General features: G+C 39.1%; 1 protein-coding gene and 1 long non-coding RNA gene across 3 annotated transcripts; one reads left to right on the top strand and one right to left on the bottom strand.

Moving 5' to 3' along the window:
* The first annotated feature begins 550 nt into the window (after positions 1–550).
* LOC133735247 (uncharacterized) lies at positions 551–5,329 on the top strand. Its single transcript, XR_009858857.1, has 2 exons — positions 551–824; positions 5,015–5,329. It is a non-coding gene; the product is annotated as an uncharacterized LOC133735247 (long non-coding RNA).
* Positions 5,330–10,818: 5,489 nt separating this feature from the next.
* Positions 10,819–15,657, bottom strand: LOC133739471 (uncharacterized). 2 transcript variants are annotated; one of them, XM_062167250.1, is made up of 7 exons: positions 15,431–15,657; positions 15,237–15,341; positions 12,490–12,566; positions 12,315–12,402; positions 11,504–11,590; positions 11,211–11,265; positions 10,819–10,952 (listed from the first exon to the last, which is right to left on the bottom strand). In XM_062167250.1, exons 1-7 carry the CDS (start codon positions 15,565–15,567, stop codon positions 10,932–10,934), a joined length of 570 nt encoding a protein of 189 aa, XP_062023234.1. In that variant the 5' UTR covers positions 15,568–15,657; the 3' UTR covers positions 10,819–10,931. The 2 variants fall into 2 exon arrangements, with proteins under 2 accessions (XP_062023234.1, XP_062023235.1); XM_062167251.1 differs by lacking the exons at positions 10,819–10,952; positions 11,211–11,265 and having other exon boundaries at positions 11,504–11,586.
* Positions 15,658–16,862: the final 1,205 nt, after the last annotated feature.

Below are 16,862 nucleotides of genomic sequence, written 5' to 3' on the forward strand. Positions count from 1 at the left end.
GAGAGTTTGAAAATTTTCCGGAAATGGAAGTTTCCAAAATGAAAATAGTAAGTTTCCGAAAATGGAAACCCCTATTTATAGAATTTTCCCAAACTTCAATCACTCATAACTTTCTCATACGAACTCCGATTTTCGCGTTCTGCATGTTCACGAACTCGTATCGATGCGCTCTACGACTTTCATAAAGGAAGTTTTCGGAGAATCTCAACATACAAAAAGTCAACCTTCGTGCCCCCCCCCCCCCCTAAATCCACACTTTTCGAATAATTGTTCGACTGAAAATAATTTCACATCACGAACAACATACGAATCAAGCAAAACACTTATAATTCGTACAACTGGTCCATTATTAATTATTAAAATTAAATAACGAAAATCCAGATCACCACATAAACAGTGTGGCTTAGTAACAGTACCTGCTCGAGCCGAGCCGGTATATGAGGAAAAGACGCTTCTTACCCCTCTTTCTTCTTCTTTTACGCTGCTGCCATTCGGTTTAGGAATAAAAGTCTGTTCATCAGCTTCTTTTTCTATTTTCGTTTCCGTTCTCTCCTCGCCTAATCCCCTTTGTTTTCATCAAGCATATTCTTTCATCGCCGGAATCAAATCCTACTCCTTCGGGCTATTTCACCCCAAAAGGCAAAAAACATAAAAAAGATCCAATACATACCCATTAGACTCGAGGAAAGGATCAGCGCAAAACGGAATATTCAGTCCACCACCGCAGGCGGCCCAGGGGAAGGTGGTGGATGGTAAGCGGCGCCGCTAGGTGACCGGCACGATTCGCATCTCGGGGAGTCCACTCCCATTCAATAACTTCAAAGGTAAGACTTAAGCATCTGATTTGTTTCAACAAATTTGCACAAGTTTGGGTCTTTGATTGTACTCAAGACAAGTTTTGTTCTTTGGTGGTTGTACTCAGCAGGTACAATCCTATGCCCAACGTTATTATCAACAACATTATAGCTTGAATACATCCACTCTCCATCAAAAATATAATCTTTAACTATCTCATTAGGATTAGTTGGTCCAGAAGATATAAAAGAATGATCTCATAGGGAAATCTGATCCAAACCCATTATCAAACCAAATGTTGATATTCTTCATATTGTCAATCCTCCATCTATGTTAGTGCAATGTTTATTTTGATTGGCATTTCCTAAGCGCAACAACCAAGAGTCATCGTTTCTTGTAATAGCTTTCTACTCTTGGATCCTTGAAAGAATGGAATGCTTCAAGCTGAATTCATGTACCACTCTCATCAATCAGGTATGTCTTGCATACATGTGCATGCTTGTCAAGAGGTTAGGACTGAACTTGTCTTTAAATCCTATTGTAGGATGCGAAAATCTTTTCAATCGTAATGCATTGATATGCGAATTTTCATATGGTTTTATCCAAAGCATTCAAACTTTCTTAAATTGGTTTATGGGCTTTTCTAAATGATGATTCTATTTTAATCCATGCTTTTTAAAAGACGTCATGAAGCCCATGTACATCAGAAACCCTAGCTCGTCCTCTCCTATATATATATGTTTCTCTTAGGGGGGTGTATTGTATATGGAATTATTGGAACTTTTAAAGAAATCTATGGAATTTAAAAGTCTGGGTGTATTCAATATAGACTTTTAACAGTCCATGAAAGTCTTGAGGTATTCAATTAGGATTTTTAAAGACTTCATGAATTCCACCAAAATCTAGGGGTATTCAATTAGGACTTTTAAAAATGAATAAAAGTACAGAGGTATTCAAAATATCATTCATACTTATGGAATTAGAAAATCATGGATAATCATGGACTTTGTAGTGTTAACTATACATACCAAACTCCAATAATTTTCCAGCCTCCCGACCAAAGATTTCAAAAAGTCTATCAAAGTTTCCTCTTCAAAAAAAAAAAAAAAAAAAAAGGTCTATCAAAGTTCTTCTCTCCACGCACGAAGAATTTGTCCTTCATCATCTCTCTTTCTTAATTTTTTGTCTTTTCTCTAATCTTTTATGAGGGTAAGGACCTTTTTTGATACCCAACATGTTCGGGTAAGGCTATGGTATGTTAATGTTTCTCATACATCAACTTTTTTTATTACTTTGAGGACTCATTTTACCACTTTAAGAACTCATTGATCACTTGAGAACTCATGTGATAACTAAGAAAATTTACCACTTTAAGGACTCATGTTACTACTTTGAGGACTAATATTACTATTTTGAGGACTCATTTTACCACTTTAAGGCAATTGTATGCATGTTATACGTTAACATATTGTAGAATTTCCCCTTTTATGATATCAACCTTTTTTGATACCCAACATGTTCATTGTAGTTGTTGAATGTGATTTTTGTTTATTTTTTTTCAATTGTGGTACTTTGAAACCCTAATAGCAATAAAAATGATTTATGAAACCCTAAAACTCAAATATTGTGGTCTAACCCTAAGACCTTGAACCCTAAAACTAAATTTTATCTTATTAATTAATTATTCTCATTAATTTGATTTATGAAACCCTAAAACTAAATTTTATCTTATTAATTAATTATTCTCATTAATTTGAATTTATATTATGGTTCAAAAAAAGGTTGAACAATTGAATTTCAATTGATTGATTATAGATCAAGACATTGACCAATATTGCTACAAGATATGTTAATTGGCGAAAACAAAATTGATGAGAATAATTAACCATAAACATCAAGTGATCTATATTGTATATTTATGTTGTTGGGAGATTAGGAATAAGAACAAACTCGCTAGACAGACTAACAATCATTTATTTGAGTCAATTTCTATTAGAAGATATTGGAGCATTGAAGAGACAACAAGTTATTATTTTGTTTTGTGTTTGAGCTGCATTTGTTTTAATTTTTTTTGTTTTTTGTTTTTGTTTGTTTTTTTTTTTTTTAATATTTTGTACATCTTAGGAAATCTGTAGAAGTCATTCATAATAAAGTATATAGATTTTCATGAATCAATAAAAGTCTGTTGCTAAAATCAATGGTTTTAAGAAATCCATAATAGTCTATCAACTTTTTAAAGAGTCTGTGGACTTTTCAAAAAGTCTGTCATTTAAAAAAAGTCTGCACAAATCCAAATACAATACACCCCCCTTAGGGTTGTTCAAGTGGTGGAATATATCAGAATATTTGGTCGTTGCCTTCTTGAGAGTTTTCTGCCTTTATCTTCAGAAAGCATTAAGCTAAAGTTTCATGTGAGAATTCTTTATAAGCTGTTCCTTGTTTAGCTTTTGAAGGATTATCAAATCCCAAGCTTTTTCTGTCAAAAAAGTTTTCTGGTTTTATGCTTCATGTGTGTTGGTAGTTCATGCATGATTTGTGCCTTGAGGTGATTGACAACCGAGGTAAGAGTTGTGCCATCTCAAGATTGACAAAGGAGAACAAGGTCGCTGATTTGGAAGTAGCAAAGACGAGGAGACACTGCTGCCCACTAGATTGGTTCTAGTAGATGAGTTGTGTAAGATCTTTATGTACTTTCATATTCATATAGTGAATTGTTCACCGGCATAGTGCCCGCAGTTGTTTACCTCTTTGGAGGGTTTTACTGCGTCAACAGATCTTGTGTTATGTGTGATGAGTTTACTTTGAATGGTTTGGTTAATTGAGTAAAGCATAACATCGTCAGACTTATTGAGATTGATCTGCAGTTTCGATTAGGATTCAAGTTATACTGCACTCCTATATTAGGATGCGAACAGGCCTGCACTCCTAAGACTAATTCCTAAATTTGTTGACATATTGATCAGTTGCATTAGTTGGGAAACACACATATCCATTCTGTAATTACAATCTATAACCTTGCTGAAGAACATTACCAAACGTAAAACCCTTCCAAGTACTGGAACCACAGGAAGACTCATCATTATATATTTAAAACAACTAGATAAGTTTCTAAGGAAACTCAACCACTGTGAAAATTAAGAACCTTAGCAATCTGCAACGCAAGTATTAAGATCTAGACAACAACCAGAAGTCCAAGTTCCTTCCAGCAAATATTCTCAACAATAGAAACCTGAGAAGGATACAGAAAGTCAGTCCCTACAACACTGTGTCAACTGAAATTCAGGCTGCAAAACGATACCTCTTTTCTTTTAGACTCATTTGTTCCTGATAGACTACCATTGGTTGGAGCGCCAGGTATAGGTCTGTATTCAACTTCTTCACTACCATTACCTTAACAAAAAATAATTCTTTATTAGCCTCTAAGGAGAGAATGAAAGAACTTACGCCATTTTTGACGTATACTGGTCTATATATGCCATACAGCAAACAATGATAAGAATGTATTAGTTTGCAGGCTCATAATATGAGATTAATTTTATTTGCTTTTAGCACTTTGAGGCACTTAAAAATATTTTGCATTTTGACCTCATTTTTCTGCATTTATGCTGCTACTAAGGGTTCTGTGTTTGTATGCATTTTGTTTTTTACTGTTGATATATCTGCACAACTTTCTGTTTATTTCATAGATGATCAAACAACTTGAAATCAAGTTTGCATGGTCTGGTCTTTTTATTAATGCTCTCTCAGTTGCCTATCAGTTGTGTCTTTTGATATTTTGAAACAAGAATAGCCTAGGCTGTGGATATGTACATGTGTGGTCTGTCAATTTGTTAGTCTAGGATTGGTGTGTGGATTTTGGCAAGCAATGCATTACTACAATAGGTGATTGCTTCTTTCTTTTTTTTGATAGGATAGAGCAAAGTTGCTTAAGTTACTAAACCATGTTGGAATTGATTCTGATATTTTTGATTGGTTTGCTATTTTTGAGGTTTTAGTAGTGTTGTTTGAATACTGAGCCATGTTTAAATTTGACAACCTGTCATTGTTGATCTGATAGAGGTTCTTACTATTTATGACTACTAATAAAATTGATAATATTAGTTGTTGGAGATCTCGTTGTCACTTTGATACCTTTCACGCTCTTTTTAATAGAAGTGCCTGATATTACCTATTTTCTCTTGCTTAGTGCTATATCTTAGACGTGCTCTTGCTTTTGCAGGTAGCTGAGAGCTTGAAGTTGGTGAGGATGAGATCAATTGTAATTTCATAAAGAGTGAAAGCATTTGTTGCTTGGTAATTTTTCTGCATCTATGATACTTTCCAATTTAGAATCGGATTACACGTACTCTATTTGTTCCGTCATGAGTTTGATTTGAAGCATTTTGTTAGACGTAGCCATAGATCAGTTGTGTCGTTTCAAGTAGAATATTGTGTTGTAGAAATTGTGATTATGCATTAGATGGATGATCCCAGTAACAATGGGAACTGTACACTTTAGTTGTAGAGAGAAACAGAAGGGCTCTTTAGTTAGAAATCTATTATTCTATTTGTGATTTTGTCCTAACCTTTCATTAACAGTTCCAAAAATAACCAGGCACATTCTTCTTCTTCTGGAGAAGATGTAAATAGTCACCATCACAATTTGGTGTATTTCACCTTTCTCTTCCCCCAATGAAGAATGACACAATGCTACTTTGCTTACCAATTACGCATATAATTCCACAATATTTACAGAAGCCCAAAAGGGACAAATACAAAGCACAGTAGCAATTCAGATTCATAAAACATGAGAAAATTGCAATTGCAAATCTTCTATTTCAATCTAAAAATATCTAAATATAATCTAAGCACAAGCACAGGGATTTTCAACCGCAGCCGAAACATCGTCATACTTATAATTTTTTTTTGTTTGATTTACTTATGAACATTATTTAGCATATTATTGTTTGTTTGAGTGGAATTTATGGTATTATAGTGTATCAAGTGGTTTGTGGCACTTGATAGTGAGGATAATATATTAAGTAGAGGACGATTTGGAGTTGTTTGTAAAGATGAATTGCATGATGGGACCAAAATCGCTGTTATAAGGATGGAATCTGTGGCAGTGGGTACTAAGGGGTTGAATGAGTTTCAAGCAGAAATTGCAGTCCTCACTAAGGTTAGGCATAGGCATAGGCATTTGGTTGCTCTGTAAGGATTGCATTAATGGTAATGAGAGTATCTGAAATATTATTTGAATGCAATTATGTGCAATATATAGTTTGACTAATTGTATATATTATGTCCATTAGAAATTAGTGGTTTTTGGCTTTTCTATGTGTTTGGCAGCCACCTTCACACACCCAGAAGCTAGAAAGAAACCTGTTATTTTCATTATTTGATATTTTTCTTTTTGATTTACAAGCTCTTATGTATATTGTTTATTAATTTTCTTTTGCTATCGATCTTTGCTATATGGTAAATGTATGATAATGGTTAGATTAGCCACTACGAAGTTGGAATCTGTTTTGCATTTAGATTGAGGCTAATCTGTAATCTTTAGTTGCAAAAATTTCTTTTGGTATGAGGTGGTCTTATGTATTTGATGTGTGCTTCATATATGCATTTTTTTTTATTTCATGAAAAGCTATGTCTGGAGGTTAGATACTTCGCAGGATTTAGAGGCTTGGTGATCTATTGATAAAAGTTATAATATTATGCAATTGACTGCGTAAACAGATTTCAGAAATAGGTGTTGTGATGGAATACCTAACTGTGTGATTAATTTCAGGATTTTGTTGTTGTTTTTTGTGGACTCTACAGATTTCATGCAAAAAAGTGTAGGTTTCATTGTCTTGTTGCTGTTCATCAAGACATGAACTGCAATGACATATACCATTTTTTTGAAAAGCTAATGGTTTTTACACTTTTAAGCAATGTCAATTAGCAGCGAATCAAGCCATGAACATCTTTTTTGCTCCCTACATGGCAGTATTTTGTAACAAAATCAAACTAACTATTTTTTTGTTTATAGATATGATGCATACAAAATGCATCTCCTAGATCTAGGGCGAAACAATATATTCTATCACTGAATGAACGCCCCTTTTATATAAATTTTAGTTGAATTTACGTTAATGTCTGGTGATTGATAGCAGGAGAACCCTTACTTTCTTAATCTTAATGTAACAACTCTAGCCCGCGGCATCGCGCGAGTAAACTTTCTAGTATACACTAGAGATGTGCAATGACCAAATCGATTTTCAGGCTTGTTCTTCCGGTTACCATCACAATATCAAACTTATTATTAATAACAAACATGAAAGTTTAAACGTATGGCAGTCTCCTACTAAACTTTCTTAGGAGACATGTAGGCTCCTCTTGGTATTGAGGTTTGAAGACAATTTCTGCTTATTTTTATTGTTTTGGGCTTTCAGCCCGTTTGGTAAAACTTTAATACCTGTGTTTTTTTTTATTTAAATTGCTGTAGAAAATCACAAATATTTAAAGCAGGTCGTCCCTTGCGTTTTTTTCATCCGTGTTTACGGAACGCTTGCTTTGCGAAATCCTGAAACACCGTCAATGAAAATAAAGATCGAGTCCACCATATCCAATTGTGATGGAGCGCTTGCTCGATTCCTCCTCTAATTTACATTCGTTCTCTTCATCAATTTCTGGTCCTCCACGGCTCCACCATATGGAGGGTTCTTCTGTCTCTCTTTCTCTCTGATTGTTTGATTATACAGGCATTTGCTATTTTGCTTATGTATGAATGAGACCAACGGAGCTGATTTCAACTATCTGGTTATTTCATCTTCTTACGAATAACGATTGCTTTATGAACAGAGATTCTTCTGTTTTGAATTGAATTTTAGGCATATATAGCTTGTTTCGTATCGACGAGTAGATCGAAATCAGGAACAGAAACTGTCCCTAGGGTGGCCGGAAGTCGCTGGAAAACTCCCCACAGACGGTGGCAGAGCCGCCGCCGACCTTCAAATTGGGCGGCGAGACCTATGCTAAACTCTTCCTCTCAACAAGTGCATCAACATTCATAACTAGCACAAAGTCTGAATCGAAGCCATATGGCCGGAATTTACCTCGAAAGCTCTGAAACTCGATGAACCCTAGAATCCCAATCTTCAAAATTTGACCTCCACACTTTGAATAGTTGCAAACAACCTTGGGGGAAAACTTCTACGTCCTCTGGGCTCCAAAAGCCCACAAGAATCATCGGTTATGGTAGCCGGAGTCAGAAGTTCCGATCTGGGTCCGACGCTGCGCCGCCGCAGATATTCCTCGCCTTGCTGCACCTTTCATAGCTCGAATTGAGCGATGATACAACCACAGACGTGTAGAGGAGGATGAGGCGAAGCTAAAGCAACTCGTGACGTGGCCAACGGTGATCGGACGGCGGAGAAATCATCGGACGAAGTAGAGAGGGCGACTCGGGCTCGGGGAGAGAGAAAGAGAGGCCAGGTTTCCAAAAAAGGAAACCTGTCCTTTTTTGCAATTTTCACAAAAATTCGTCCGTTATGCAAAAAATGAAACCTTTTCCGATGGCCATAACTTCTTCATACGAACTCTGATTTTCACGTTCCGCATGTCCACGAACTCGTATCGACGCGCTCTACAATTTTTGTGAAGGAAGTTTTCTGAGAAACCCAACGAATAAAAATTCAACTGCTTGACCCCTCGAAAATAAAACGTTTCGAGTAATTATTCGTCAGAAACACTTTCGCTCCACCTTTGAATCCCGAAATTGTCCCAACAATCAACTTAATAAATTTCGAAAAATCATCAGAGATTAATAATAAATTTCCAGGATATTACATCCCTTGTGAGTATGGTCACACTAGACAAATTATAAGAGGGAAAAATCCTATAAGCATGGAGGAATTAAGGTCTTTACTTCTCTCTGCTGAATTTGAACTTGAGTTGAAGCATAAAACTCACCAAGTGACACCCTTAAAAATAGTGGTTGCAAATAATAGCTCTATGTCATTCCTTGACTCTCATTTTGGAAGTTCAATATTTGTTATACCCTCTACTATTGTGCCCCAACGTGGTAAAAATCATATTGATTATAATAACACTTCTACATGTCATGTACCTGTTGTGGCCAAGTCCAATATCAGTGCTCTTACTAGTACTCCTACAAGTCTAGTTACTCAAATGGCTTGTCCACCACAGTCAGCTATTTTGTCAAATAATGTCAACATTGCTACTGCATACATGAGTAATACTATGGCATCGAATGGGAACTTTGCTATGCAATCTATGCCTGTTTCTGGTGGCTTTCTCCGGGTACCTCACACAGAATGCTATACCGTCTGGGGTACCGATGCGCCTCCTAAATCCTGTACCAAGAACACACGCTTAGAGGAGTAAACCGTGCCGGACGGTTTACACCTTTCCGATGCTTGAGTGAGAAGCTAATATTGATGTATAGTAAGTAAATAGTAGACAAAGGAGTTATTACCCGTAAAAGGTGGTTGTGCTAATGCCTATATACTCGAGCATGTGAAGGAAGTCTCCCCCATCTTCGATGTGGGACACCAGTTGTTCTTCTGATGCCATATCAGTCCTCCTGTTGTGTAAATAGTTGGGCTGTGTTGGCCTTGCCCAGGGCCCTGGGTGCCCGGGGTGGCATCCCAAATGGGCCTCGCCATGGTGGGTCGTGAACCCGGCCCATGGTATAGTACATGGGAGTACCGATGGGGCCCAGCCGATAGTGCCAAACTTAGTTGAGACTTCCCTAGTATGTACAAGTCCCCCAAGTTCCCGTTCAAGATGTTTCTTGGGTGGGGACTTATTATTGTCTCGGAAGTTTGGCACTAGTTAGCCTATAGGGAGTCCCCCAAGTTCCCGTTCAAGGGATATCTTGAGCGGGTTACGCTGTAGGTAGCTAATCTACACGCTGCGATAGGGTGAGGGTTGAGCCTCCGGTACCCAATGGGGTAGAGGAATTGGCTCTGATACCCGATGGGGTAGAGAGAGAACTTGGCTCTGATACCCGATGGGGTGGAGGAATTGACTCTCCGGTACCCAATGGGGTAGAGGATGTGAGTCTCCGGTACCCAATGGGGTAGAGAGAGGACTTGGCTCTGATACCCGATGGGGTAGAGAGAGAACTTGGCTCTGATACCCGATGGGGTGGAGGAATTGACTCTCCGGTACCCAATGGGGTAGAGGATGTGAGTCTCCGGTACCCAATGGGGTAGAGAGAGGACTTGGCTCGGATACCCGATGGGGTAGAGAGAGAACTTGGCTCTGATACCCGATGGGGTGGAGGAATTGACTCTCCGGTACCCAATGGAGTAGAGGATGTGAGTCTCCGGTACCCAATGGGGTAGAGAGAGGACTTGGCTCTGATACCCGATGGGGTAGAGAGAGAACTTGGCTCTGATACCCGATGGGGTAGAGAGAGAACTTGGCTCTGATACCCGATGGGGTAGAGAGAGAACTTGGCTCTGATACCCGATGGGGTGGAGGAATTGACTCTCCGATACCCAATGGGGTAGAGAGAGGACTTGGCTCTGATACCCGATGGGGTAGAGAGAGTTGGAGCCTCCTGGTACCCGATGGGGTAGGCGGTGCATGTCAGCCACGTGGGGCATACTGAGTTGTGCAATAAATGCCCGTCCCCTCAACTGACGGTTTTCGAGACGTGGGACACGTGTAGTGATCCTGTGGTTGTGGGCTTTTCGGCTTCAACGGCCCTGATGCTTTGGAGATTGAATTTAAGAGGGAAACAGACTGTTTCCCTTCTCACTTTCTTCGAAATTCTGAGAATCTGAGAAATCGCGTTTTGCCCTCTCACCTCTTGCGCTTCTGTTGCTGTGGCTGTGAGGAGTGAAGACGAAAGCTTTAGCCAGATTAGCGACTGCCGGAAAGAGGTAAGAGAATGTGGTTTGGTTTTTTTTTTGTTTTGTGTTTCTGTTTGACGTGGGTTTGGGCTGCTTCGATTTTGCCTGTGTTTCTGGGTTGTGCGTTGAATTTCTGGGCTTGCTTTGAATTTCTGGGCTTGCCTGTGTTAAAAAATAAAGAGCAAACCATTAATCAACACATAATTGAAACACCCAAAAAATAAAAACACAATAATTAATCCCTCTTCCGTCGAGGGTTCGAAAAGTCCAAATGTGAGGTTTGGATATCTAACGAGATTCCAAAATTTCCTGCATTCAGAAAATTCACCTTATTATTAAGCTGCAGAACGACATTCATCACAAAACATTGAGAACCACATTCTTGAATAGCACATAGTTGTCAAATTGTCAAAACTGAAATATAGATAAAGGCCACAATTGGTTCATATGTACAAGCTCCCGAGAGAAGAAAACATTAAAAGTGACTGGAAAATGGATGGGGGAACGTAAAGAAATCATAAGGTCAGTTTTATTTTTTATTAATTGTGTGAACATGCAAGAACATACCTCTAAAGCAAACACAGGAAAACTCCTCTGCAGCTCTGGCTCCTCAACTAGTTTTCTGTGCATGTTCGAAAAACACAAGCCTTGAGTTTAAGAAAAGAAAAGGTACTGGAACTATTGACAAGAGTCAACAAAGCTTTGATGATGTAACAGCTAGAGATTAATAAGAAAAAAAACAGTCGAGCAAGCATTGTACTTTACAACAAAAATGAAACTGTGAATCTAATTCCCATTTACAGCAAACAAGTCATGATTAATAAATGAACTTTGATATTGGCTAAGCCTTCAGAACTTACGCATTTACAAAGACTTCAGAATTTTGATATTGGCAAAGCCACAGTAAAGAAAACTCACTCCCATGTAATCTCTGGCACAGGTCCTGCCTACATTTCAGATCAAACAAAATGAGAGTCAATCTCTAAATCCAAATCAATATGAAAATGCCACAGATATACATAACTATTATGCTGCTTTTAGTTGTCTACAAAACTGAGACATACAATGCCTAGACCACAAGTTCTCATTGCAATCTAAACTGATGTGGAACAAATGGAACAAAAATTTAGACAGGAATACACCAGTAGGGAACTGGGAATCACAGCTAGAGAGAAAAGATAAAAGTGGGCTGAGCCATTGTTATATTGAAAACATATTGAAGTTAATACCTTGAACTCAAATCTATTACACTTAATACCTTGAACTGCCTATGGAGGAAACGATTTGACTAGAAGGAATGGTTTAGCATGTCTCAAAATATGGCAAGTTAATTATCATTACAAAGCCATCTAATATCAAGGTCTCATGCTTAAATTAAAGCATAGAAGCTTTATTTATACGTACATAATACAAGTGGTTCTTATACTATAATGTGACAATGAGAAAGCACATCTTCATAATGGGTGGTTGTAGAATAATGTAAAATAAATTGATTCCAGACACATTTTTGTCCAGTAAGAAACATATACAAACACTAGCAAAACCAAATAAGGAAGAAAGAAACACCACGCTTAAAAACTGAAGCAATGACACACAAATTTTTTATGTCTTGTTTCTATGGTAAAGCAATGATAGAAAGCAAAACTAGTGTAAGTGAAGATAAAACAGTACAAGGCTACGAAGAGGATCAGGTAGTGAGTATAACCAGTTTCTCCATCTGTCATTGCAACAGAAGCACTACCTTGTCTCCTAATATGACCTGTACAGAGCATTTGAACAATGATTTATAAGGCAAATAAAATCTTTTGGCATCACATGTAGGGAATCGGGAAAAACATAAGCATACCAGTAGCACCTACGATCCAGATCACTCTTAATCTCTGAAAGTGCAGAAAGAACATAATCAGATCTGGACTTCTTCCCCTGAAATGACATGGTGAAGCAATTGAATTGAGATATAATTGGGATTATGTTACAGAATTTGTAACGTCCCGAACCTGAATTTACCGGTTTACTAGTCATTCGGACGGTAAACGACACTTACTGTCACTTTTTACTTTGTTTCGATACTTTTAGTGGCCCTAAAAATTGACTTTTTGTTCGGGTCAAAATTTGAGAAAATGTTCTGCATGAAAGTTGTAGAGGACGTTAAACCGAGCGCGTGCATACGTGGTACGTAAAAATCGGAGTTCGTATGCGAAAGTTATAAGCGAAAAGGTAGAAGTTACTGTTCATGATAAGTAGTATAAATTTGAAAAAGTTACTGTTGGGGTTGATATTTTTTTCTTACTCTCTTTCTCTCCCCGCGCGATTCTCTCTCTCCTTCCCGGTTCTCTCTCTCTCCTCTGCAGCTCCGGCTAGTTTCCGTTTCCGGCCACCTGGGGATGAACCGCGACCACCCCTAGCTTCGTCTCCTCCTCCTGGACTCGCTGGTGGTGGTGGCTCGCCGTGACTTGACCGAAAAACCACGAATCGACGCCGAGAACTTTTTGGTGGCAGTTTGGTCAACGCCAGTTTCTCCCGATTCCGGCCACCTCTGGCGACGAACCATAATCATTTGGAAGCGCCTTGCGATGTAGATGATGCTCCCCAAATGTTTTGCAGCGATTTGAAGCGTGGAGGAAGAATCGAAGGTTTGAATTTCTGGGTACTATTCATAAATCTGGGTTTACTGTTTTCTTAATTGTTAACCTAGGTCTAGTTGTTTTCTCGGGTTGTGGTAGTTGAGAAAAGTGTTTGAAATGTTGAGATGATGGTGCTGCCAAAATTTGGTGGCCATCGGAGCTGGTGGCGGTGGCGGCGGCGCCGCCACTGTGGGCGGCGGTAGCGGCGGCTAGGGTAGCTTTTTAATTTCATTTTCTGGCTAGTTAAATTCTATAATTATCATAGAGCTTGTATGTGAAGTTTGGTGAATTTTGGAGGAGTTTGGAATTGTTTGTGAATTTCCGAAGTTTGAAGTTTTGTGATGGAATTGTGGGAAATCCGGCCGTTGGATTTCCCTCGTTTTCGTTGTGGAATATGTAAATTGAGGAATTGGTGTTGTGGAAGAGATTTGGGTGGAATTTGAGAAGTAATGGAGATAGGGATTTTTAGGTTTCGTTTAGGTTCGTAATTATTTATTCGAATTGCCGTTTACGGAAATATAATTGTGTACAGGGCAATGTTGCGAGCTACGGCTAGATGAATGGACTCGTTTGCGTGGTCGCCAACTAGTACTGTGACTGGACTTTTGTTTTCAAATAAGTGATGCATGCATTTTTTTATTAAAGTATGCTTTATTTATTTAACATATTATTTTCCGAGCATATGAATTGATTTTGGAATTTGATTTCGATTTATCTCGTGGATTTGCTTTCAATAATGATTTTCATGAAGTAATTATGATTTATACCGGTTGTGAATTTCGGTTATTAATTCGTTATGCTCGGATTCGAATTTCTAATTGATATTGAATTTCGATGAATTATTTTTCCGAGGTGATTTCCGGAATTAATTATATTTCTATTCGTTGTTTTGAGATTTCTGGAAAGCTTTTCGAAATGGGATTTCGATGCAGTTATTTCTTATTTATCTATCGACTTTCGGTTTTGGCATTGGGAATGCCTTGTTGATGATCTAATTATTTTCTTAGCGTGTGGGACACGCTGTTGATTTATACGACGTTTTACGAGAATTTCCGGGTACGGTTGGGAATCGTACCCGCGTTTTTCTTTATTCGTGGGACATGGGGAAGCCTTAAGGATTTATTGGATTTTATTAGTTTTTACCCGCCATACCTGGGTCGTCATATTTATTGCTAGCTAGCCTATTAGTACTCCTCCCTGCTTACTATGTGTTTGTGGGTGAGTAAGAGCAGAGCATGGGATGCTCCAGAGTGTGGGACACTCCGACCCGAGCCTGGGAGGCTCCCTTCTTTCGTATGGTGAAACTTCTTCCCCATATTTTATCGTTGCTTGACTAGCGGGGCTAGTCCGATTTTCACTGTAGCCAGCGGGGCTGGTCTTATCTTTTTGAGAAACGAGATTTCGGTTTTACGATATAGTTTTCGAATGTCGTGACTAGCGAGGCTAGTTGATTTATTGTTTTGGAATTTTTGGATTTAAAGCTAAATGTGTTTTTCTAATTGTTGCATGCATCGGTTTTTATTGAAATAAATGAGGGAAAGTATGAAATCCTTTTTCTTTTAAATTGTTTATTTTTGTCCACTCACGCTAACGTTTTTCGTCTATTTTCCCCTGGGCCTTTCGGTTTCTAATGCCCAGTTTGCAGGCGCTATTAGTTGAGGTCGGGCGTACATGGATCGAGGCATAGTTGACGAATAGCTTCCGCACTTCTTTGTTTGGCTCTGATCTATTGTGGGTTACTATTTTGGGTAGTCCACTTTAGGGGTGACTCGACCAGTTCTCGGTAGAGTTATCTCTAAGGTGGGCCCCGCAGGGCCACCTCGGATTTCAGGGTGAAATTCGGGGCGGGTCCTGTCAGAATTAGTGAAGTCACAATTTTCAGCAACAAAAATACAACTCTTTTTGCATTTAATCATCTACAGAAGAAATTGAACGAGAGAGAAAGATACTTTGCTGCAGGAGCACAAACCTGAGGATTCTTCTCAAGTTACTGCCTTTGCCCAAATCAGCACAGATCCACCACTCCCGTAGTCCTAGAGAAAACCCACTTCCCAGATCTGATGAGGCCAGATCTCTGCACCAACAAAACAAATCCAGGATTACCATCGACAATATCATAATGATTGAACGATCTTTAACTGAATTTCGATACAAGTAACATACCTCAGACTTCGATTGTTCCAGCAGCAGCATCCGCTATCCCATAGGTTTTGCTGATCCAATAAAACCCTAGAAGGAAGAGCATGACTAGATGAGGTTCGACCGCACCAAACAGTCACAGCTTGTCCCCAGCCTCCCATGCACCTTAATCCTCTTACTCGTGAAGAAAGGAAGAGAGGCAGAAGTGCAAAACCATTGAAGAGAGGAAGAGAGGCAGAAGTGCAGAACCATCGAAGTGGGCGTGCGGCTGTGTGAGAGACGTTTTATATCGCGACCATTCTTAGGGTTTCTGACTTTAAACAAAACGACGTCGTTTTTTGGGAGTTCGGTTCGGTTCGGGTCAGGTCGGTTTCTGACCCCCTAAAACCGAAAACCGAACCGAACCGGTTCGGTTCAGTTCGGTTTTTTTTGTTTCGGTGCGGTTTTTTTTCGGTTCGGTTGTTTTCGGCTTCGGTTCGGCTTTCGGCTCGGTTTTTTTCGGTTTTCGGTTTCGTGAGCCCACCCCTAATGAGGACGCCTGCATATTGCGTTGTGCATGCTCCCGGGCTAGATTGTACCTGCTTTTAACACTATAGGCTCCTCTTTTATCAAAATGCCACACTATAGGCTCCTGAGCTTGCCCTCCGCTAAGAGGGATACTCGCAATAAGCTGGACCTCTTCCTCCATGAACAATTCATGCATAACTGGTAGCAGCCATTCATTATCCTCCTGGTCTATCAAGCCCCTCACCAACCAATCCTCCGTACCAGACATGAGTTGTGAGAAAGCTCTAAAATGATGGGGAAGGGGCACCCAAGGGTCATGCCATATCGAAACATCATTCCCATTGCGAATCCTGAAAAGGACCCCCAACTCCAAGACACTTATGCCGGCTAAAATGTTATGCAGGCATATGAAGGATCGTAGGCAATAGAAGCATGCATAAAAGAGGTTTCTGGAAAATACCTGGCTTTTAGCAACCTTGCAACCAACGAGTGCGGCCTCTGTATGATTCTCCATCCTTACTTTGCTAGGAGAGCCCTGTTGAAAAATATCATGTTTCTGAAACCCATACCCCCTTCACACTTCGGACGACACAGGCGATCTTATGCAAGCCAGTGTATCTTCCTAGCATCACCTTTATCACCCCACCAAAAATTGGCTAACAGTTGTTGCATGGCATCACAGAGGTGTTTTGGAAGTTCAAAAACACTCATAACATAATTGGGAATCGACTGCAACACGACTTTAATAAGAACCTCTTTTCCGGCCACACTTAGGGTTTTATCTCTCCACCCTTGAGTCTTCTTCTCAATCTTCTTAGTCAAGAAACTAAATGCTTCATCTTTTGAATAGCTCAACTCCGTGGGGAGTCCAACGTATTTATCATGTTTGTCAACCTGAACAACCCCCAGCAAGTTAGCCAACTCATACTGCACATGTAAGGGAACATTC

This window comes from Rosa rugosa, chromosome 3, assembly GCF_958449725.1.
Source record: "Rosa rugosa chromosome 3, drRosRugo1.1, whole genome shotgun sequence".
Lineage (NCBI taxonomy): Eukaryota > Viridiplantae > Streptophyta > Magnoliopsida > Rosales > Rosaceae > Rosa > Rosa rugosa.

Excerpts from the sequence above, each read along its gene's own strand:
- LOC133739471 (XM_062167250.1), bottom strand. The coding sequence starts at position 15,567 with ATGGGAGGCTGGGGACAAGCTGTGACTGTTTGGTGCGGTCGAACCTCA. Across the intron at positions 12,567-15,236 it reads AACTTGAGAAGAATCCTCAG|GGGAAGAAGTCCAGATCTGA; the intron begins GTTTGTGCTCCT and ends ATGTCATTTCAG. Across the intron at positions 10,953-11,210 it reads TTCCTGTGTTTGCTTTAGAG|GAAATTTTGGAATCTCGTTA; the intron begins GTATGTTCTTGC and ends TTCTGAATGCAG.